General features: G+C 38.0%; 1 protein-coding gene across 5 annotated transcripts in view; it reads right to left on the reverse strand.

Annotated features, from left to right (window-relative positions):
- The window catches only part of LOC136864136 (ubiquitin carboxyl-terminal hydrolase MINDY-2), a 424,681-nt gene that overhangs the window by 288,335 nt on the left and 112,048 nt on the right, over positions 1-24,298 (reverse strand). For all 5 annotated transcript variants that reach the window (XM_067140761.2, XM_067140760.2, XM_067140762.2 and 2 more), the window contains one exon: positions 4,016-4,206. In XM_067140761.2, coding sequence (XP_066996862.2) covers positions 4,016-4,206 — 191 coding nt within the window. The remainder of the gene's footprint in view (positions 1-4,015; positions 4,207-24,298) is intronic.

The raw sequence follows: 24,298 nt of genomic DNA on the forward strand, positions 1-24,298 counted from the left end.
TCATCTGGAAACTCCCACCACAAAAATAGACACAATTACTACTTCGATAACGCATAAAGATTCCCCTCCACACAATACGCCAAGGTCCAATGCCCCGCCTAACATTTCCTCCCCTACTCCCACCTCGACAACACATAAAGACTCCTCGCCACACGATACGCCAACGTTTAATGCCCCGCCTAATGTTTCTTCCCCTAACTCCCCTACTCGCCCTTCACAACAGCTTCTTCATACGTGTAACACAAGGAGTAGAAACACGAAAGCAAGCAGTCACCATAATATAACAAGTACCACGAGGCATTTTACTGGCAGTCAAAGGGGTAAGTAATACATACCAATACGATCACTGTGAAAGCACAATAACACACAACATTATCACGTAATTTCCTTTGTTACAGACGCACCATCATTTAAATATTGTAAAAAGAAAACATATGAACACCTCAAGATTCTTGGATTGACGTCCCTTTTGACTAAGCTCTCATAAAAAAGAACTACTTCCAATCTAAAATCTGCTCGTCAAATCAAGACTAGTTTGAGGAAATGACCAATAGTTGCATTTCACCGTCTACAACTAATAGATTACAGAAGCATACCTCAAATCAATACATGAAGCAGAATATTTCCAACACATTTAAGATTTTAAGCTTTAGACACTATTGAGTTTTGACAGAATTTAAGACTCAAATTTTAATACAGTAAGTCAACTAACAATTGTTTTTAAAAACAAAGAACTTGAGAATATTAGCCAAATCTCGTTATTGTGAAGATATTACTGTGTTTTGGACGTCAATGTTATTAGAATCAACGAATATCCCAATTTTAGCACAGTCATTTAAATTGTTAAACTGTCCATTGTGTTTACAAATGCCTATGTTTACGCATTTTACCACTTAGTTTTTAGAATCATAATTAAGTACAAAATTGTTATAAGCAAATTAACAATGACAGGTCTTAACCTTGAGACAAATTACAAAGGCTGAGGACACTTGAAACCAAGTGAAACATGTCCCTTTTAATGTAGTGTTGTAGCAATGTGAACTTCTGACAACACAAAATCAATTGTATTGAAAAGGTGGAATAGAAAAATAAAAAATCCAATTTTGTATGCAAATTATAACAAATTTAAATACGGGTCTAAACATGAGATTAGTTACATGTAGTAAAGTTACATTTAATGCCCAATAGGCGACCTGCACGTCAATGAAGATTAGGCCCTACATGAGATGAATTCTCAGTAAATAGATGATATTGCACCTAACTCATGAAGATAAGTCAGAAAATTACCAAATCTCTGTTCCCTAAATCTTACACAGACTGCATGGAATCAAACTGAATCGGTCATTTGTAAAACCAGATGAGTTCTATAACAGTCTCAAGGGGTAGATGCATGAATTCCAGTATAAAGAACTTCGGTCCAGTTATTACTAAGCTGTCAATAAAATCTTAAAATACTGAGTTCTTTTCAAATCCACGTCAGTCCCGGATTCATGTGGCTTTATGTGGAACGCCACTATGCGTCCATGATGTACTGCTGTATCATACACATCAGGCGTTCAGTGTTGATAAAAATGTCCGATAGTGAGTGTGATTCCACGAGTTCAGTACAAGTAAAGAAATGCAAGAAAGGTGTCATGAACAGAGATGAGTATAAAAGAGGGAGGATAAAGTATTGCAAAGTGAAGGGGCTCCAACACACTGATCACAGAGGAAAGTATATAGCTGCCAGGCAGCAAGGAGATCCATGCATTTAAGTACAATGTACTGTTTACTTTAGGTTATCACTACGTAGTTTTGGTAGAAATATATGTCACAATAATCTAGCTGTTATTCCAGTACCAAAGCGGCATTTGTGTTTAATAAAATAGGATTATGGCCAGAAACATATTACAGGCACTAATATTTTTGTTTCTGTTGTTTTTAGGTGCAAGCAACAGTGTTTTATGAAAATTCCTGAACCAGATAGAATAGACATTAACAAAATTTTGTCATTTGAAAACAAAAATGAGGAAGATTTGTACCTTCAAGGACTTATACAACTACATGATATAAAGAGGAAATGCCATAGGAAAGAGGACTCCAAAGCAAGAAACAGCGACTTTGTTTATTTTGTTGTTGTTCATAACAAACGGATTAATGTTTGTAAGAAACCTTTCGTCGTCGTTTATGCAACCTCCTTCAGCATGGAGAACATCCTGTGGATACGCACAGGAAACATCCCAGCTCAAGAGCAATTCCTGGGGATACTTGCTAGCTGATAAGGAATCACACAGAATCATTCCCCATAAAAGAAGCTCATTATTCTAGTCAGACAGTGAAATATCTTGATGCAAGATTAGATGTTCGACAGATGCATGGAACGTTCCTAAATCAAAATCCTACTGAGAAAATTACCTACAAGTTCTATCTGAAATATTTCAAGGAAAACTTTTCTTTGTCTTTTGGTAGACTGCAGATAGATACATGTTCTGTCTGTGAAGAACTTGGCCAGAACTCAAAAGCCCACATCTGAATGACAATGCTAAAAGAGTCGCAGCAGCTGAGTTCATGGTACACAAAAAAAGAAGCAAGAAATTCTATGCAACCATGAAGAGTCTGAAAGAAGTATGTAGCAATAATGGTGATATTGTGACATTGGCATTCGATTTCATGCATAATCTGCCTCTTCCCGACATACCCATGCAGGAAATATTTTACTACTGACAGCTCTGGGTGTTCAATTTCTTGTTAGGTTTTTAGCTGCACTAGCTGCTACAAGGAGGTTCAAGAAAATAGTTCATTACTTGCCTATACGAGGACACTCTTATCTTCCTGCGATAGGGATTTCGGTGTAGCTAAGCGACTGATTCATCGCACTGACCGGATCTACCAACCGTCTGAATATATGAACTAATAGCAAAGTCAAGTAAAAGCAATAAATTCACAGTGACAAAAGTAAAACATGAATATACAATAGATTTCAAGCACTGGTGGCCCCAAAACTACAAGAGAAACACATTATCCGTTGCTTCTCAAGGCAAAGGCATACATAAAGTTCAGAAGACTTTCTTTGGTATTACTAACTACAGGATGTTTATGTACGATGCCAGTGCTCCTGGTGTTGTTGAAACGTCAACCTATATTAATGGATTATTGACGGAAGTATTTAGTCTTGGAAAGTCACTAACATACCACCACTGCCTACAGAGAAAGCATATTCTTCACTGGTGCCCATTCATGAAAACAAGATCCAGGACATTGGGAAGATCATTCAGTACATCCTACATCAACATGTTGATTCTTATAAGAATATATTGCGATGGTTGATACACTCTCAAGCCATGGAGACAGTAGATGATTAAGTGAACTGAATGTGTTTTGTATGGATTTGTAATTTTTTGTGAAGGAAAAGTAGTCAATTATTCACTTATTGTTAACTAAAGATGTGTATACACTTACACATTCCCATCAAACATGTGGAACAATGGTTTGAATACTGTAAAATAACTTTTTTCCAAGTAGGTTGAGAGAATGATATGAACGGTTTTGAATCTAAATAACGGTATATAATGACAGAAAAGTATAAAATAAAGTATTTCATGCTGCAATAACCAACATAAATTAATTTATAGTGTTGTTGTTTTGGGTGCTTGTTAAAACAACATGAGTCCAAGAAATTAAAACATATTCTAAGATCACATGAAGCGAGATAACTATCATACATTGCTTTTGTAATGAATCATATTAATACTTGTGCTAGGCAAATATATTTTTACTTCCTGAAAATGACAAAAACTGAACCAGCTTGATATTTGACACCCCCTATACGCTGCAGATTAGGACTCATCTCTTGGGAACTCCTCCACAATTGTGACCTGCAACTTCTGTTGCCTGTACAATTCCTAACACTGCTCAAATGAGCCCAGTCCCATTCCACAACACCACTGGGGAACCTTCCCTTATCAGAATTATAACCATTACTCTGTAAAGAACTAATGTTAAATAAAAATTTTTAATGAGATTAAATATTACTCACCTTCAGTCACCAAATTTGGATCCGAGGAAGATTTATTGGCTATAATACGTTCCACAATTTGATTATAACCGAAGTTTCCCAATGCGGCCACAGTCTCTTTGGACTGTGGGTCTACCAACCATCCATGGTACAAAGGTATATTCAATAAATCAAATATTATACACTCTGGTGTATATTCGAAGTGCCTAACTCTGAAAGAAGATAAAGACAGCTTTTTAACAAGTTTAAACAAACTGTATGCTACAAATAAATTTCAAAACAATTCACAGACTACATGACCATCACTCATTTTATGTACACACACAGCCAGCCTAGCTGTTAATTTATATTTTTAATAATGTTATTTGTTTTACGTCCCACTAACTACTCTTTTACGGTTTTCAGAGACGCCGAGATGCCGGAATTTTGTCGCACAGGAGTTCCTTTACGTGTCAGTAAATCTACCGACACGAGAATGACGTATTTGAGCACCTTCAAATACCACTGGACTGAGCCAGGATCGAACCTGCCAAGTTGGGGTCAGAAGGCCAGCGCCTCAACCGTCTGAGCCACTCAGCCCGGCAATTTATATTTATATTTTATATAAGCCTAAATTCATAATTTGAAACAATCATCATTACACCCTATTTTTAAGAACTTCAAATAAGAAGAAGAAAAAATCATCATCATCATCATTCATCCTGCGTGTGCCAAGAACATGAAAATTCAACTACAATGCTGTGACGACTTACCATATAATTCGACAAAAGTTCATGGCGATACAGGCACCACGGGCTGTTATGCACTGACCAATGTTTGCTACCAATCATTACACAGGATCAGCCAAACAGGTCTCATGCTCATTAATGCTGTTGTAACTTGTTGGGTTAATTTGGAAGCAAGAAATTATTTGTTTTTGTAACTGAAGAGCAACTAAGTGCTGTTTCATTTTCAGAACATCTGTCTGGTCTAACAAGAAATTCAACTGCCTCTTAATCCTTCAGCAGGCACGTCTAAAAATTATACAAAACTAGGCACGTGGTGTACTTTATACCCCACATTTCAACATCATATCTAATCACATAACAATGGGAAATATCTCAATTTTACAACATTTTATTAATCCACATTACTAATAATTACAAAAAGTGCCTTACTATAACATGTGAAAATGCAACAGTAAAAGACATTTGCACCCTTGAAACCTTTTTAAAAATAAGATTTCTTTCACACAAGTAACTACAAATAAACATGCACAGCGCAAGTTATAATGTTCTCTGTTCTTATATCAAGAACACTGTCTTATAAACAACATCTCCTGAACGTCTCTGCCAAAGTAAGAACTTGCAACAATATAATTCATAAGCTGTGTGGAACAACTCGGGGTCTACAGCTGCAACTCTGAGATGTTCAGCTTTAGGGTTTGTGTACTCGACTGCTGCTGTTCGGCTGAATAGTGCCCACACAAACATCATACATACCCAGCTGAACATTACAATGCATTTCATCACTGGCACAATCAAATCTACTCCCACGCAGTGGCTACTAGTGTTAAGTCACATCCTTCCTCCAGATCTCAGACGTAAAGATGCTCTGCTAAGAGAATTCAGTAAAATAGTGAATAACCCAGAACTCCTGATACATAATGACATCTTTTTTAGTATTAAAAACTTCATTTTTTGTCCGTATTGACTCAAGATTTTACAATGCTTAGTAAAGCTAAAGGTTCCACCTATTCAATACGTATTTTTCAAAAAAGACATGTTATTTGTATAGTACAATGGGCCTATGCTATTTAGCTATATTTTTAATGTTTTTCATGTAAGAATAGGACTTGCTATTGCATATTTTTAAATTTTTCAATGTTCCTTGCTATAAAAAACTCAATGGCTGATGATGGTATAGTGGATTGCCGAAACCGGTCAAAAAAAAAAAAAAAGATAACGTATTGAATAGGTGGAACCTTTAGCTTTACTAAGCATTGTAAAAACATAATGACATCGGCGATGTGAATATTAATCGCCTGCATTCGAGAAAACCACCAACTAGAGATCCCATGAACTTGTGGAATAGCAACTACCAAACTTCTGCTGAATGGCAGAAGAGACTCAATGACAAATACTGCCCGACAATGCCTTCTGTGAAGAAAACGCCGCCACCTGGTTTTGACCTTCCTCGTAGACTATGGTCCGCACTGAACAGGATCCGAACAAACCACGGGAACTGTGCAGCCTTCCACTACAAGTGGAACAGAATCCCAATGCCTGAGTGTGACTGTGGCGCTACACAACAGACAGTAAAGCACATCATTGAATAATGCAGGACTAGAAAATACAATGGCAGTGCTAGTGACTTTGCTTTTGCGACTCCAGAGGCTATAGACTATATAAACAATTTGGACATACGTATATAGTGTAGATCTTATAACAATAGATGCTGTATCTCTAGCCATACGCTAAATAAATAAATAAATAAATAAATAAATAAATAAATAAATAAATAAATAAATAAATAAATAAATAAATAAAATATCAAGTCCATATATTAACTCTAGGGTGAGTATTCATCTTCTTCGTTATTGCAAAAATCACACTTCTAGGTAACGTTTACATGTTCCATGCAAGCAAACTGATTCCAGGAAGTACACTGAATGGTAGTACTAATATCTTTTGCACAATCACATATGTAACGTAACATTTTTCTACTTCACTGCTCCATCAGGGTTTGCTTCGCTTACAAGAGGTCTACGATATATCTCGAGGAATGCTCTGATATCAGATGGCAGTGACTTTATGGTTGCTCTTTCTATGAAGCGACGTTTCATAGCAGATAAAGACAAAATTCTTTCTGGTTACCTTAGAATATCCAGGATTTGAACAGTAGAGAAATTTTAAAATTCAACAATGAGTAAAACACTGCTGTACACCATTGTCATTCAGCATTTGTGGTCTCAAGTTCATGGACAGTTCTAGGGAATGTCAGTTAAATACAGCTCTAAAGAAATTTAAGGAAGCAGAGATTGTTATTAGTGGGATACTGTGTAGGAGGGATACTGACTGCAGGGTACCAAGGGCTTTAAATGAGACTATGAGGGCAATTGGCAGTGAGATTTCTAGGTACTGCTGGATGGATAAGAGATAGGAATCTACTTTCAGATGGCCTTCACTTGAAACGCAGTGGTACGTAAAGTTTGTAAGTTTGTTTAGAAGGGTTACAGGAAGGTACATTCAGCTAAACGGGGTGGACTAGGGAGCGGCGATAAGGGTACGGGGATCCAGAAATCAAGTGGGGATGACATAAAAATGTTAAAAAGTGTTGAAATTTAGAACAATTTAAAGAAAGGAATAGAATTAAGCAATTTAATAGACATATACTTAACACATACTGTAACAGGAACTGAATCATGGCTGAGAAATGATACAACGGATGCAGAAATTTTCTCAAGGAACAGGAGTATTTATTGTAGAGACAGGATAGGTATTATAGGAGGGGGAGTATTCATTTTGGTGACAGAAGAAGTTGTAAGCTACGAAGAAGTTATAAAGATGCCAAACATAAAAGTCATCATCATTATCATTTCTTCGCTCCAGCAAGCCGGATGCGGTTGTGTACGAGCCTCCTCCAGTTTGTTCTCTGCATCCACAGATGCTGCTCATATATGCGACACCAGTTCGCATCTCTAATTTCAAGGTCCTTCATTATCTGTTTTCCCCAAACATCACGAGGTCTTCCTCTTGGTCTCTTCCCAGGAACATTGTGGTCAAAGTATGTTTGAGGAGTCCTGTGAGGGTTCATTCTTTTCATGTGACCATACCATTGCAATCTCTTCACTTATAGAGTCTCCAGCAAGCTACTTTCCAAACCAAGCAGTTGTCGGATATCCACATTCCTTATTTTATCCATTTTTGTTTTTTGTAGACAAGAACGGAGAAACTTCACTTCTGTTGCCTGAAGACGGCTCTTTCTTGGTCCAGTAAGTGTTGCTGCTTCCAGGCCATACGTCAGTATAGGTACTAGATATATTTTGTACAAGCTGATCTTGGAAACTAATGGAAATGTTTCATTCCCAAGTATTTGACGTACAGCGTGATAGAATTTGGAACTATGTTACTAATCTCTTGATGTATGGTATGTCTGATGACAGAACACTACCTAAATACTGGAAGTTGTCTACAATATCCATCTCATCTCCAATTCTTAGATGAACAATTGGAGAGTTTCTACTCATCACCAAGCCAACTGTCTTCGTTTTGCTGATTTAGAGACCAAAGGTTGTAAAAGCTTCATGCCAGAGATCTAGTCTAGTTTATACTTCCACTTCTGTCTCACCCCATACCATTACATCATCAGCAAAAACTAGGGCATTAGTTGTTGGATCCTTTCTCTTAACCTCTTTTAAAACTAATCCATTATGATTATGAAGAGAAGTGGTGAAAGACAACTTCCTTGCTGGACTCCACTCTTCGTTTCAAACCAACCTGGCCTTCCATCCTGGACCTGGACACAACACTTGGTTTCATTATGGGTAATCATTGTACTTGTGCTATGATGTCATCGGGCACTTTCTTATGTCTCAAACATTCCCATGTATGCCTACGTGGTACAGGGTCATATGCTTTCGCGATGTCCAGAAAAACAGTTATAAGTGTTTTACCTTTCTCCCAATACTTTTCATAGAGCATTCTGGTGGCAAAAATGAGGTATATAGTTGATCTATGAGGTCTAAATCCATGTTGTTCCTCCTCAAGTGTAGGTTCAACATACTTTCTAATCCTGCTCTCAAGAATGGATTTGTAGATTTTGAGGCCATGTGACAGCAGAGTTATACCTCTGTAGTTGGTACATTTCTTTCTATCACCTTTTATCAACAATGGGATGATGACTCCTTGCTTCCAGTTGTTGGGTATTACATTCTCTTTCCAGATTATATTTAGTATCTCTAATTTTAAGGTCCTTCATTATCTGTTTTTCCCAAACATCACAAGGTCTTCCTCTTGGTCTCTTCCCAGGAACATTGTGGTCAAAGTATGTTTGAGGAGTCCTGTGAGAGTTCATTCTTTTCATGTGACCGTACCATTGCAATCTCTTCACTTCTAGAGTTGTCCTACCTCTCCTAGTGCTTTGATCATCTCAACACTTAATTCATCTGATCCAGTTGATGTGTTGTTTTTCAGCTTAGATATTGCTGTCTCTACTTCCAATCATGTCAGATTAGTGGTATTTGTGCTGCCAAAATCATAAGGTTCGTTGTCTAATGGAGTGACATTTTCATAACAGTTCAGCAAAGTTTCAAAGTGCCTTTGGAACTCCTGTAACATTTTGGTCTTATCCCTAGTCACCTCACCATCAGGAAGTTCTACAGATTGGATAGATTCATTCTGAGTTCTTCTATTCTTAACAATACGGTATAACAGTTTTTTATTTCCATCCTGCGTTATTTTGGTAGCCAGATCTTCCTTGCATTTCTGCTTTTCAGCTACAACCAACTGTTTGACGTGTAATTTTTTTCTTTCTGTAAAGTGACAGCTTCTCCTCTATTTCATGTTGATCTACCCGCATTCTTGCTTGATATAAGGATCTTCTTGCACGGTTTCTGTCACTGATAGCCTTTTTAATATCATCCTTCCACCAGGCAGTTCCAAACATAAAAGTAAAGCCAAAATTTACAGGCCAGTCAGTTTGACGTATTGTATGAAAGCTTCCAAAAAGTCTTATTTCTGATTATATTAGACATGTATGCATAATTAATAACTGGTTCAAATAGAAGGCAGTTCAGGTTTAGGAAAGGTTATTCCACTGAAGCTCAACTTGGATTCCGGCAAGGTATAGCAGTCATCATAAATTCAGGAGGTCAAATGGACTGTACTGTGAGTGATCTATCTAAGGCATTTGATAGGGTAGATCATGGGAGACTACTGGCAAAAAGGAGTGCAAATGGACTAGACAAAAGTGAAACTGAATGAGTGGCAATATTTCTAGGAACTAGAACCGAGTGAAGTATAGTAAAATGCACCCGCACAAAGCCTGAGTCCCAACCAGCATTTATCTCAGGGGTGTTACGGTTCAAATCTAACGCAAATAATAAACAACAACAAAAATTTTGAAGTTATGGAATCTCCAATTAAATATATGGGCGCCGTCTAATTAGTACTACGGGGCTGAACAGGGCACTCAAATCATTAACTTCAAGGCTCATCATAAAAACAAATAAAAATACATTAAAACAGATCAAAGGAAAAAACTGGAGGCTTCGTCCTAGGAAAGGGGACGTATATTTTAAACTGTCACCAACGGTTTACTATTCTATAAGAACAAGAACTTGGAACTATTTCCTTGCAAATGCCTAAGGAGCATTTTATTTAAAGATAACTGGAAACACACAAAATTTGTCAGTTCTTGCAGTATTTGCCCTTTACTTGGGAAATCATTGCTGAAAATTTACATAAATAGTTCTGACACTGTAGAGCCTTATTTGCCTATTATTTTGGCTATCATTCCTGAAATGTTACATAAATAACTTTGACACTGTAGATCCTTATTTGCCTATTATTTTGGCAAATCATTCCTGAAATGTTACATAAATAACTGACACTTTAGATCCATATTTGCCTACTATTGAAACTACGACCCTCATGGTAATACCACGACAACATGGGTTTTTTTTTTTTTGCTAGTTGCTTTACGTCGCACCGACACAGATAGGTCTTATTGCGACGATGGAACAGGAAAGGGCTAGGAGTGGGGAGGAAGCGGCCGTGACCTTAATTAAGGTACAGCCCCAGCATTTGCCTGGTGTGAAAATGGGAAACCACGGAAAACCATTTTCAGGGCTGCCGATAGTGGGGTTCGAACCTACTATCTTCCGAATACTGGATACTGGCCGCACTTAAGCGACTGCAGCTATCGAGCTCGGTACGACAACATGTAGTAGAGTGCCTTACCTGTTGGAAAGGCGAGTACGAGCACATAATATGTAGTTGCCTTCAAATTTCCTGAGATGAAACCAACCCAGGATTATACAATACCATCCCGGGTTCCTATCCAAGATGTGCTACTGTTAGCAGAACGTCCAGATGTAGGGATTTGCCATCACATTTATCATCATAAACATAGCTTACTATTTACAACATCTTGACATAATTACGTCATTTCGCCAGCTGACTTCCCTACTCACTGTCCAAATCATCTGAATTAATCCATAATAAAATGTATTTATATTATTATTATTATTATCATCATCATCATCATCATCAGTGAAGATCATCATTATCATAACACTTAATCATCATCGATTTAATATTTTAATTTCATTTTTCACCACCATTATTATTATTATTATTATTATTATTATTATTATTATTATGATATATATATATAATTCGCTGGGGCCATCAAGGACCACGTTAAGTCTTGTTGCATTTGACACTGAACTTGGCCTTCTTTAGAGCCCAAATTTCCCTCATTCTTTGTGAGTGGGCCTGCTTACGCTCCTCTGTCCAAGGGGCACCGTGTCTTCTCTTTGGTTGCTCGTCTCGGTTTAGCCCGTTCGTCAATATTTTCTTGTGGAAGAGATCTCTGTTAAGGGCGTCTTCAGCTGAGATATGTAGCGTTTGCAGGTCTTCTTTGGTATTTCTAAACCAGGGAATTGTGGTTTTGGGGTTTGAATCAAAAAAGTGAAAGATTTCTTTAGTTAACTTTCTTCCGTCCATTCTTTTCAGATGACCGTAAAATCGTGCCCGTCTTTTTCTGATTATGTCGGTAATTTTCTCTATTTTGCTGTAGACTTCCTTGTTGGATCTCTTTTGATGGATTCCATGTCTGTACTTTGATCCCAAGATTCCTCTCACAATTTTGCGTTCTCTTTTCTCCAGTTCTTCAAGGAGTCCTTTGTTGGCATTTAGAGACAGGGTTTCGGCTGCATATAGAACTACTGGCTTCAGAACTGTTTCATAGTGACGTATCTTGGTGTTTTGGGAAAGGCATTTTTTGTTGTAGATTGTGCGGGATGTTTGGTAGGCTATTTCCAGTTTGCGTACTCGCTCCTGAAGTGCTTCTTTGTCCAGTCCATTTTTCATGATGATCTCACCCAGGTATTTGAATTTGTCTACTCGGGTGATGTCCCCATATTTTGTATGGAGTTTTGGTGGAGCCTCTTTGATGTTAGTCATTACTTCCGTTTTCTCAAACGATATCTGCAAACCAGTTTGTTCGGCAATTTCCTTTAAAATTTCAACTTGAGCTCTAGCGGTTTCTATGTCGTTTGAGAGAACAGCAACATCATCGGCAAATGCTAAGCAGCCTGTTGCGATCCCCTTGGATTTGGTTCCTATTCTCAATGGACTGTAGTTGGTTTCCTGTAATCTCACCCGCCCGGTTCAGATGATCTTTTCAAGAACACAGTTGAAGAGTATCAGGGATAGCCCATCACCTTGTCGGACACCTGTTTTGATGTCAAAGGAATGCGAGACACATCTGTGGAACTTCACCTTGGACTTTGTATCGGTCAGGGTGGCTCTAATTAATGCCAGCAGTTTCAAATCAACTCCAAATTCATTTAAGATGTTTAGCAGGACTTCCCGGTCAATGGAGTCGTACGCTTTCTTAAAGTCCACAAAGACAGACACATACTGCTTGGACCTTAGTGTACAATATCTGATGATCGTTTTGAGATTTTGGATCTGTTCAGCTGTTGAGCGACCTTTTCTGAACCCTCCTTGGTATTCACCTATTTGATGTTCGACTTGTGCTTCCAAACGCTCCAGGATGGCAAGTGATAGAATTTTGTAAGTCACGGGTAGCAAAGATATTCCTCTGTAGTTGTTGATGTTCTTCATGCTGCCTTTTTTGTGTAATGGATGGATCAAAGCTATTTTCCAATCTTCGGGTAGGGTCTCCTTGTTCCAAATTTCTTCTATTTGCTTTTGCAAGATATCAAGTGATTCCTCTGGGGCATATTTCCATAGTTCTGCTACTACTGAGTCTTCCCCCGGCGCTTTGTTATTTTTGAGACGGGCAATGTGGCGCTTGATTTCATCTCTGTCGGGTGGTCTGGAATCTGGGTACCTGAGTAAGGGTTCCTTGGTCTTAATGGCGCTTTGCGGTTTAGAGCAATTAAGTAAATTCTTGAAGTAATCTGCCAGAATGCTGCAATTTTCTTCATTCGACGTCGCCAGTGTGCCATCCTTTCGCTCAAAGCATAGAGATGGTGGTTTATGGCCAGTCAGTTTGCGTTTGAAGGCTCTGTAGTACTCTCTGCTTTCATTCTTCCTAAAGTTTTGTTCTATCTTTTCAATGAGAGATTTTTCGTATTTACGTTTCTCAGTTCTGAACACCCTAGCTGCTTGGGCACGTTGGGTTTTGTAGGTTTCCCAATCATTTTCTGATTTCGTAGAGTAGTACTGTTTCCACGCATTGAGTCTTTCTTGGAGGACTGATTCGCAGGTGCCATTCCACCAGGCATGCTTTTTGCTTCTCTTGATTTCTGCAATGTCTTTGGCGGCCTCAACAAGGAGACTTTTGGCGTTGTTGAAGTCACAGTCATTTGGTCTAGCCTTCTCCTGGAACTCCTCGACCCTTTGCCGAAATTTATCATTGTCGAAGCGTGTGATCTGTTTAGTTGTCTTCCTTGTGTTTCCGGGAATTGGTTTGAATTTGATAAGAGACATATAATGATCTGAGGCTACATTGATCCCTTTCTTTACCTTGACATTCATAATCTCAGGGCTGTTTCTCCTGGAGATTGCAACATGATCAATTTGGAACTCTCCGAGAGCTTGTCGGGAGAATGCCAAGTCATTTGCTTTCTGGGTAGATGGCGAAAGTGGGTCGACATGACCTGCAGGTTGTGATTTTCGCAAATGGTCACCAGTCTTTTGCCGTTGGGATTGGTTCTTTTGTGAGCAGGGTAATTTCCTATAACTTTCTTGTACTTCTGTTCACGACCTAGTTGGGCATTGAAGTCACCCAAAAGAAGCTTGACATGGTGTTTGGGGATTTTGCTTAATTTTTCATCCAGTAGGTCCCAGAAATTATCAACTTCGTCTGGATCAGACTTGTTCTTATCGTTTGTAGGAACATGTGCGTTAACTAGGGCGTAGGTTTTATTCGCGCATTTAATTGTGAGTATAGACAATCTGTCATTCACAGGTTCGAAATTTGCAACCAATTTAAAGGATCTTGGTTCTAACAGCAGACGTGGTTCCAAGCATCACAGCTCCATTGAGGATTCCTCTTTGCGCTTTGCTCTTGAAAAATCGGTAGCCTTCGGATTCAAAAATATCTTCATCTGGGTACCTAGTTTCCTGTAGGGCCATTATGGATATCTGATTTTCGTGAAGAGCTTTGGTGAGGGTTTTCAGCTTGCCAGTTTGTGTAAGTGAATTAATGTTGAAAGTTGCTAGAAAGGTTTTAGATTTTGGCCTGAGTTTTTGACTCTTCGGGGTATACCGAGACGCTCCGACTCGTCTCTTGCATGATGTCGAGTCTCCCCCAGAATCCGAACGAGACTCGTGCGCCGTGGTGTTCACGACGAGGGATTTATCCGAAGATTTACCCCCTGGGGTATGTTTCTTGAAATGTTGTGCCATCATGCTTTTTGACTTGACTTTGCTTTGGACAGGTACCCATACTTTTACAACTAGGGTTGTTAGCCCTAGAGGTTGCCTCAAGATGTTTTCTGGCTTCTGGTCATTTACCAGTCTTCGCCATAACCCTGGCAAGGGACCAGTTTTTTTTTTACGATGGTATTTTATTTCCCTACTACCCTCTGACTCTGCTGGCGGCAGAGCCAGCGAGCTTCCCCAATTCCAATGGGACGCGCCCGATGGAGATAACCGGTAAATCCCCACACGGGCCTTCAAATTATTATTATTATTATTATTATTATTATTATTATTATTATTATAAATTATTTTCACTTGTTACAAAGCAGTTAACTATTATTTTTAATGCATAACCCTTTACAGTTCCGGTCTTGTTTGGCACTAAGCGATCAGTAAAGACATGATTTACTTGGAATATTATTATTAATTTGAAATTTTAATTTCCAATCCTTAGAACATAGTCACAAATGTTAAGTCCCATCCACATGAACAACCAAGATCAGATTCCACATCAGTCGGGACACAATTAACAGTATTCGAACCGCAACCTTACTTGATTTCGTACCGTCATTAATTTATGGGGACACCGTGTTCTCCCAAGACAAATCTCAAATCCCATGACACCTCCCGGCTGGGAATCTCCATCCAGTCCCTTCGAGTGTTAAATTATTCCTTCCTTCTCATTTTGAAGTCCATTTATTCCACTGTAGTGAGTGTAGTAAGCCACACACAGGCTTAATTGTCAATGTGACTTGAGACCGACAAGGTCATCTCCATTCGAAACGACAACTTTTAGTTACAAATGTTATACACGTTTTATTCGTAGTATTGACGGTCTCACTACACTCCTCAGCATAGTGTTTTTATTTAACAGTCAGCAAGATCTATTAGACGAGAGGACTTTGTACCTCAATGTGTTTTTAACTCACTAATCATGATCACTGTCACTTCACATCATTACGATTTTTAATTTGTTTGTATATTATGTAATCAATGTTTTACTACTGAAGATGGCCTTGAGATTAGGCTGAAACATGTATAGACTTTGCTTCATCTAACAGATGACTTGACATGTATTGATAGGAGGATTTTATAAATATTTTATTTTGTAAAGTGATAACCGTCAATACGGAATGAGATTCATAACTTGCAATAATCCTCTGTGCGTGGACTCTTCTGCCACTCATAACACCGGAATTGGCATTTAACATCGACCTAGGCCTAGGCCTCAGGATTCATCTATTTTATCATCAACATCAGTACGACTCAATTTTATCTCATGCCGGATTTATGTCTCTCTCAACTTCCAAATAAAAAATGGGCTCAACCCACTTTGGGCCTTCAACATAGCGTGACCATCATATACAAGTGCCTCTATCGCTTCTAAAACATGTTATTATGATTATTATGGAGTCCAAAAACGTTAAATCAACAACATAAAAATCGAATTTACTACTCGAATTATAAGCTTCCATGTGCCACATGTTATCTCAACATTTAAATGACTTTAACTTGCAATCATTCTACAAAATCAGGCCCGTGCCTTATTTACAAAGCATTATTATTAAACGTTCATTTACACATTACCCCGTCCACTTATCACTCCGAAAATTCTAATGATTATTCTATTTGGAGTCTACTGGCGAAACTTCACGGCACACATGATCATTGATATTTACATACATAACAATCGGACTTCAATTCAGTCCCACAATATTGAAATTCACTGGCAACCCTACATACCTCTAGATAAACTTACAACATGCCTTAACATCTACAAAATTTATGAGAAACTGGCCTAAGTCAGACAAACATCTCTGGAGCAATTCTAATATGAATCTCAATATATCTTTACATGAAACATACATTCAATCATGAACACTTCAAGCACTCTAACAAAACAAATTCTACCCTAATTTAGTAAATTACACAAGAATAAAAAAAAGATGCTTGATACAATTATTTACATATCAATTTGTCCCTTTGTCCATCTATCTGAATTATAAGACCCGTGAAGCAGCTTGTGTGACACTGAAGTTACCATATTAAATGATATGATTTTCCCCCGCTAACACTAACAAATCTACATGAATAAACTGGGATTGCTACTCATCTCTGCCTGTTGTTTACTATGCTGGACGAAGAGCCTCATGGCCCTTTCCAGCTTAGCCCTGCATCCTGGTAGCTTTCATGTTAGCTTGAAGTAGTAATCCAGTGCTTTTATGAAATTTACACAGTTTTTCACTTGTTAAACAATTAACATTTTGACAATTTACACTCAGAGCTATTTTACATAACAATTTACATTTACATTACATTCAGAGCTATTTTACATAACAATTTACACTTCTGGCCTTCTATATGACCCGCTTAATTTACACATTCATTCATCGTTCCTCCCGGCACTTTAGGAACCAGTGAAATATCGCGATCACCTTATCGGCCAGTTGCACACTCGTTTGTCCGAACACGGCACTTTAGTAATGTCAACGTCTGCTAGACCGACCAGGTATATCCCTTATCTGAAAGTCTACAGGCGAAACTTCATGGTTCCAGAATTGTCTTTCCTCGCCCCTAACACAATAAATTTTACTTTCACAGAGTGTTTTACACGTATTTGAACGTAGTTACAGCTTGACGAACTTTTACCAAATGTCTTTACACATACTAGATCACTATCCTAAGAGACCTTGGTGACCGCTCTAACAAACTCTTACAAGTGTACTTGTTACACGCACTGACATCGTGGTTGCTCGACCAAAATTTTACAAGTGTTATGGTTACATGTATTCAACGTAGTAACTGCTCGACAAACTTTTACCAAGTGTCTTATCAGTTGCCTGAACGGGTATTTATGCGAGTCTTGTCCCCTCTCTGAGTTCACAAGAGGTCACGTTAGAGTGAGCAGTTCAATTTCCCCATTTGACTATATGCAGACCTGCCGATGGCTTGAACTTGGGGTCAACTAATGTGATTATATGATTCTTGCCTCTATGTCAAAACTCAACTCATTTCGATTGCTGGTAATTATAATAATTAAGATTTTTGCTCCTGTATATTTGGCAGGTAATTTGGCGCTATTTGTTGCGTCCCTTGTCTTCAACCAATCAGCGAATAGCGTCACTAATTTCTAAGAATCATGACAGTAAATCTTCAATAATTACTAACTTAATATTTGGCCATGTTTAAAATTTTCCTGGTTACAAATCTGTATTCAGTTTTCATTTATTAATTTAATCAGCAAAGTTACATTTTATACCCCTTCCTGTAATACAATTGTTGGCTTGACTGCTTCTCTCTGGCGAATTTTACTATTGGTCCATAGCTAAGCGGGAGTTTGAAATCTCATCGAATTCTTATTTTTACCAACTGCAAGCTTCAAACCCGTCTTCGAGCCTTGGATTTTTCATGAAGTCATTTCCAAGAATCTTGCGCAACGTGCTCCCTTCGTTCAGTTGATCAGCTAGCCCTGGGCAACGTATTTCCCGGTTGGGTTTGGAAATAGCCCTTCTGTTCTCTTTCCAACTTGGCAATGGTTCTTAGAATACTAATTTTGCTGGCCATTGTGCTTCCTTCTTGAGACCGTAATCCTCGTGGAAACAGAGGTCTCGGTGGGTGTTGCAACACCTTACCAACTGGTCGGTAGGCCCACAATGTACAAATGTAAGATATTCTTGCTTAGCAAATATGAAATATATACCTTAATAAATAATTCTAATTGAATGACGCACCAGGGCACAATATGAAGCATTATCTGATTCCGTAATTCATTAAGAGGGGAATTCCTCAAGGCAGTATTATTCGACCTTTATGTTTTCCTATCTATATATAAATTATATGAGTAAAGAACTAGATTCAGAGATAAGGCTTTTTGCAGATGATGTTATACTGTATAGAGTAATAAATAAGTTACAAGATTGTGAGCAACAGCACAAAGACCTCAATAATGTTCAATATTGTGAGATGGACAGCAGGCAATGGTATGATGATAAACTGGTTTAAAATTCGGGTTGTGAGTTTTACTAATAGGAAAAGTCATCTCGCTTTTAATTACTGCATTGATGGGGTGGAAGTTCCTTATGGGGGATCACTGTAAGTACCTAGGTAGGAATATAAGGAAAGATCTTCATTGGGGTAATCACATAAATGGGATTGTAAATAAAGGGTACAGATCTTTGCACATGGTTATGAGGGTGTCTACGCCTCACTTGGTCATATTATAATCCATTATTATCACAGACCTCCAATTCTCAACATCGATTTCTGGTGTGCAGATATCTTTCTTAGGAACATACTGTAAGATGTATAGGTTACATCTTTCTGGAATCCAAACAGAGATGACCGCACTTCTCGTCTTTTATTAGCTGGTACATTGAACCGGTTGGTACTTTCAACATCAAGCAGCAGCCTGTGAACAATATTACATGGCTTGTTGGAAATAAAATATGACCGCCTTCTTGCTTGACACAATACAATTCCAAGTTACTGGGAAAAAATATTTCAAAGTTGCACATTAGAAATATTTTTATTCCATACATTGCTGCTTTATTTGGAACAACTTGCACAAAACTGCATTGTCCATGAAATGATTAGAGTTTACGTCAATTGCGACATAAGCACTAAAACTAACTATTCTAAAAGATCAGTACAAAAGCATCCGAAAAGAACAGATGGCCACCAATTTATCATTTTTTTTCTTCTGTCTCCCCTTGCTTCTCTCTTGTTGTATTACAGACCACAGAGCAAGGATAGAAATTTTTTATTACTCGTACAAGCTCCCAGTATGAGCATTCCAGTTCCATTTGAATTCCAGAGCTCAGTAACATTTTTGTGTGGTGTCCGTTCTTTGTGCCTGGCATCGAAGTAACACCATTATTTCAGCAGGGGAAGTTTCCTTTGCATCTTGTTCCCTACAGTAATGTGTGTTCAATGTCCATTTTTGTGTGAGTTATAATGTCATCTACCTATCTATAACAACTATTTTTTGGAAGGAAGATATTTCATCTTTGATTCTTCTTGCATTACGTTTAGAACCAGGAACTACTCGGATAATCTGTTTGGTTTTAGTTTTGCATACCTTTGAAAAATAAGTTTTTCTCCACCAGGTAGTTTTGTCTTTCCAAAGTATTCATCACGACATTCATTTTCACTTCCTTCCGAGTCAGTTCTGTACTCTGAAGCGAGACCTTCCTCCCCAGTCAGTGTCATGATCACTTCTAGCGATGACTTCATATTCTTCATCTGATTCTGTGCTGTCAAAGATGTCTTTCTTTGGCTATTCCTGAAGTAATTTGATTATTTCCTCAGGTGTCAATATCCTAAATAATTGTAATTGAAGAAATAGTAGTAAATAGTAGTAGTAAAGCGCTGATGTGCTTGAAAATACTAAAAAATTAATATAGTCAAAATACTTACCCCATTATGGTACATTGTAGCCCGCCTGTGACTAGATCTGAATTGAAGCAACAATAGAGCCGCTCCATGCACTCAGAGAGACTCCACCTATTATGCTCAACAACTAAGGTAACTACAGGAACAGCACATGAGCGAGCAGCCTTATAAAGGCAGTGTTGCCAACTTGAAAAAAGATAACAGTGGTGTACTTTATACCCTGGCATGCCTGCTGGAGAGCTAATAGTCAGAGCCCTATTACATTGGGTGATATTTATTTATTTATTTATTTATTTATTTATTTATTTATTTATTTATTTTCTGCCTTTGTATGTGGTGAAGTTAGGGCTCATGGCCCTCTCTTACACCTAACCACAACGTGCAGTACATAGTCACATAACTTGAAAGCTAATGTGACTGTATACCGTATCCAGAAACTACCTAAATTAATAGAAAAAAAATAGTAGTATAATATATATTTTGTTAATAATTAATATTATCTGTCTACATTACCTAACAATACCTCTAAATCATGCATGCTGTCATTCATTCCAACATTCATACAAGCTGTTCATGTATTTAAGAGGAAATCTCCACAAGACTGCTTAAATGAGTCTATTGAAGTGCTATTATGTATAATGACAGGGAGAGTGTTCCACAGCCTTGCCCCAGACACTGGGAAGGAGAGGCTGTATAGAGATGAGGGATTGCTGAGTGTCATAAGGGTATTATTGAATGAAGAATGAAACAGCACAAAATATCCTTACTTACACCCTTACCGCAAAATCTCTTCCCTCCTGAATTAAAAATATTCTGTTGCATGTTGCATTTCAAGGTTATATCTATCAACTCAATGATGTATTTCCATGCAACCACCTATAGGTGCAAGGAATTTTTGTTATGATGATTGTTATCAGATTTTCCCTTAATTTAATTTTTACCAAGAACTGAAGATTACTCCATGGGAGTCTAAACCGGTCTTCTTATAATTTAATAAATTGTTGCAATGTGTTGAATGGTGGAACATCCCTCAAACTCTACATTATTGGTTAAACGTCAACACGGAAACGAAGATCGTAACTTACGATCCGTTAGGGTGTCGTGGGTCTATTGCGTATCCAACATTACCAAGAAGTAGTGCATTTGCATGATTTCCACTCATCCTGCAAACATTTGAATCTGTCCTTATGAAGGAATCGTGTACTAACTGAGCCCAAGAGTAACATGTTGCCTGTACTTTAACACAAAAAAACACTTCCAGTTAACAGAGTCACCTCTGTGAATGCTAAGCTTCCTTATCGGAACATGAGTGCTATCAACAGTACCTATTGTGGGAAAGCATATCATTTTTGCCATTCAGCTTTTGCAGTCTCGAATTCATGGACAGTTTTAGGGAACGTGATCCAATTAAGTGGTTTGACTACTGCATCCGTTACATCGTAAGTGAAGCGATACTGCAATTTCATTCACACTGACATCTTCAACCACCATTGCAAGAGACAATTCTCATGGATGGTCCATATTGAAGCTGACTATAAGCAAATTACCACAAAATAATTTATTCTATTGTACCACCTATTCAATACAAACCACGCGCTACGTGGGTGAAATTTACATAATACTATGTACACTTCTTAGGAACATATTTCGCCCCTTGTTAAGGGCATCATCAGCCTGTAGGTAACCTTAAAGTCTAACGTCAGAATTATTAACCAATCATACGAGGAATACACTGAAAATACGTTACACTTGAAAAACATCTGAAGTTAACATGCTACAATTATAATATAGAAAAATGCCTAATACAAGCTAAGAGTATTGAGAATAAATATACAAGGAATACACTGATAATATGTTACACTTTAAAAAACATCTTAAGTTAACATGGTACAATTATAACTTAAGATGTTTTTTTAAAGAATAATAGAATAAATTATTTTGTGATAATTTGCTCATCTCCAACCATGCCGGATAAAATCCGGGATCACCTAGAGAACGTAAAAATATCCTCATCTTTCCTTTGTTAGATAACCATCCCCCTCTAGTTCTATTGGACTATTCTTCGAGAGAGTATTTCACTAGCAACATGATATTTGTCTTCTCAAATTGGTAAAGACCCCCATAGTTAACCAATGATGAGTCTCTGCAAAGTTTATACACTTTTATGTAAGGTAAAACAATCATACACTCAGCCATTGCACTTAAAACTTGTTGCTCCATCAAAAAGGAGTCACTTACTGAGGTAACTAAAAAATCCGAGAAAAATTTCTCTTATAGAAGAGTTAACTTATAATTTTTACTGATACAAAAGTAGTGTATACTGCACGCAACCAAATGTTGCGAAGTAATATCTCATGAAGGATAATGTTGCTTGCAAAATGAGTAAATTTTATTGATATGGAAGTGAACATTTTCTCCAGAACTGGAAGTAAAAGCAATTTCACTATTTCACTACACAGCTGAGAATGACAATGTAGGAAAACAGTTGAGAATGCAGATATAGCATTGCAGTTTCTTCACCATGGATTTGTGTGTGATCTCACAGCTTCACAGCATTCTCAGTGAATGACACACTGATCTTTCCATTAAAATTGTTATATTATTCAATTTTTAGTCAAAAAATCCTTGTGGAAAAAACCTAGCACCTCCAAATAAACCAATTAGCACCTATCATCTAATGCGGACTGAAGAAAGAAAGATTGCAGAGGTGGCAGAATTTTGTCACGCAGGAGTTCTTTCAGGTACCAATAAATCTACCGATGTGAGGCTGATGTATTTGGGCACCTTCAAATACCAACAGACTGAGCCAGGATTGAACCAACCAAGTTGGGTTCAGAAGGCCAGCACCTCGACTGCTCAGCCTGGCATATTAAATTTTAGTGTGTTTATGTTTATTTTATGTTCCACCAAAACTAGACGAGAATATTTGCTGAAAGAAAAATAATTCCATCCCTAATGAGTTAATGAGTCAAATGGACTGTATCGCGATTGACCTGTCTAAAGCATTTGATAGGGTGGATCATGGGAGACTACTGGCAAAAATGAGTGCAATTGGACTAGACAAAAGAGTGACTGAATGGGTTGCTATATTTCTAGAAAATAGATCTCAGAGAATTAGAGTAGGCAAAGCTTTATCTGACCCTGTAATAATTAAGAGGGGAATTCCTCAAGGCAGTATTATTCGACCTTTATGTCTTCTTATATATATAAATGATATGAGTCAAGGAGTGGAATCGGAGGTAAGGCTTTTTGCGGATGATGTTATTCTCTATAGAGTGATAAATAAGTTACAAGATTGTGAGCAACTGCAACGTGACCTCGAAAATGTTGTGAGATGGACAGCAGGCAATGGTATGTTGATAAACGGGGTTAAAAGTCAGGTTGTAAGTTTCACAAATAGGAAAAGTCCCCTCAGTTTTAATTACTGCGTTGATGGGGTGAAAGTTCCTTTTAGGGATCATTGTAAGTATCTAGGTGTTAATATAAGGAAAGATCTTCATTGGGGTAATCACATAAATGAGATTGTAAATAAAGGGTACAGATCTCTGCACATGGTTATGAGGGTGATTAGGGGTTGTAGTAAGGATATAAAGGAGAGGGCATACAAGTCTCTGGTAAGACCCCAACTAGAGTATGGTTCCAGTGTATGGGACCCTCACCAGGATTACCTGATTCAAGAACTGGAAAAAATCCAAAGAAAAGCAGCTTGATTTGTTCTGGGTGATTTCCGACAAAAGAGTAGCGTTACAAAAATGTTGCAATGTTTGGGTTGGGAAGAATTGAGAGAAAGAAGAAGAGCTGCTCGACTAAGTGGTATGTGATATAGATGTTATTCCCATAGGGAATTTGAAATATTTGTCCTGAATGAGTAAATTTATAATACCAATATAAATGGTCCGTTATTGGACATTATAAATTTTCCAGCTAACTCAGTCTTGGTTGCCAGCGTTTCGCCCTCGTGTGCTAGAGTGGGCTCATCAGTTGGTACCTAGCACACCTACCAATACGCTGGCTAGTGCATACCGTGGAGGCCACTGCGTAGGCTAACTGGAGCCACCAGCAGTGCCAATGCACTGAGAGACTTTGTCTCATTATCAGAAATTGATGCCTGCTTGGCCATCAGATGATATAGATGTTATTCCCATAGGGAATTTGAAATATTTGTCCTGAATGAGTAAATTTATAATACCAATATAAATGGTCCCTTATTGGACATTATAAATTTTCCAGCTAACTCATTCTTGGTTGCCAGCGTTTCGCCCTCGTGTGCTAGGGTGGGCTCATCAGTTGGTGTGCTAGGTACCTAGCACAC

The sequence above is a fragment of the Anabrus simplex genome, chromosome 2 (assembly GCF_040414725.1).
Source record: "Anabrus simplex isolate iqAnaSimp1 chromosome 2, ASM4041472v1, whole genome shotgun sequence".
NCBI lineage: Eukaryota > Metazoa > Arthropoda > Insecta > Orthoptera > Tettigoniidae > Anabrus > Anabrus simplex.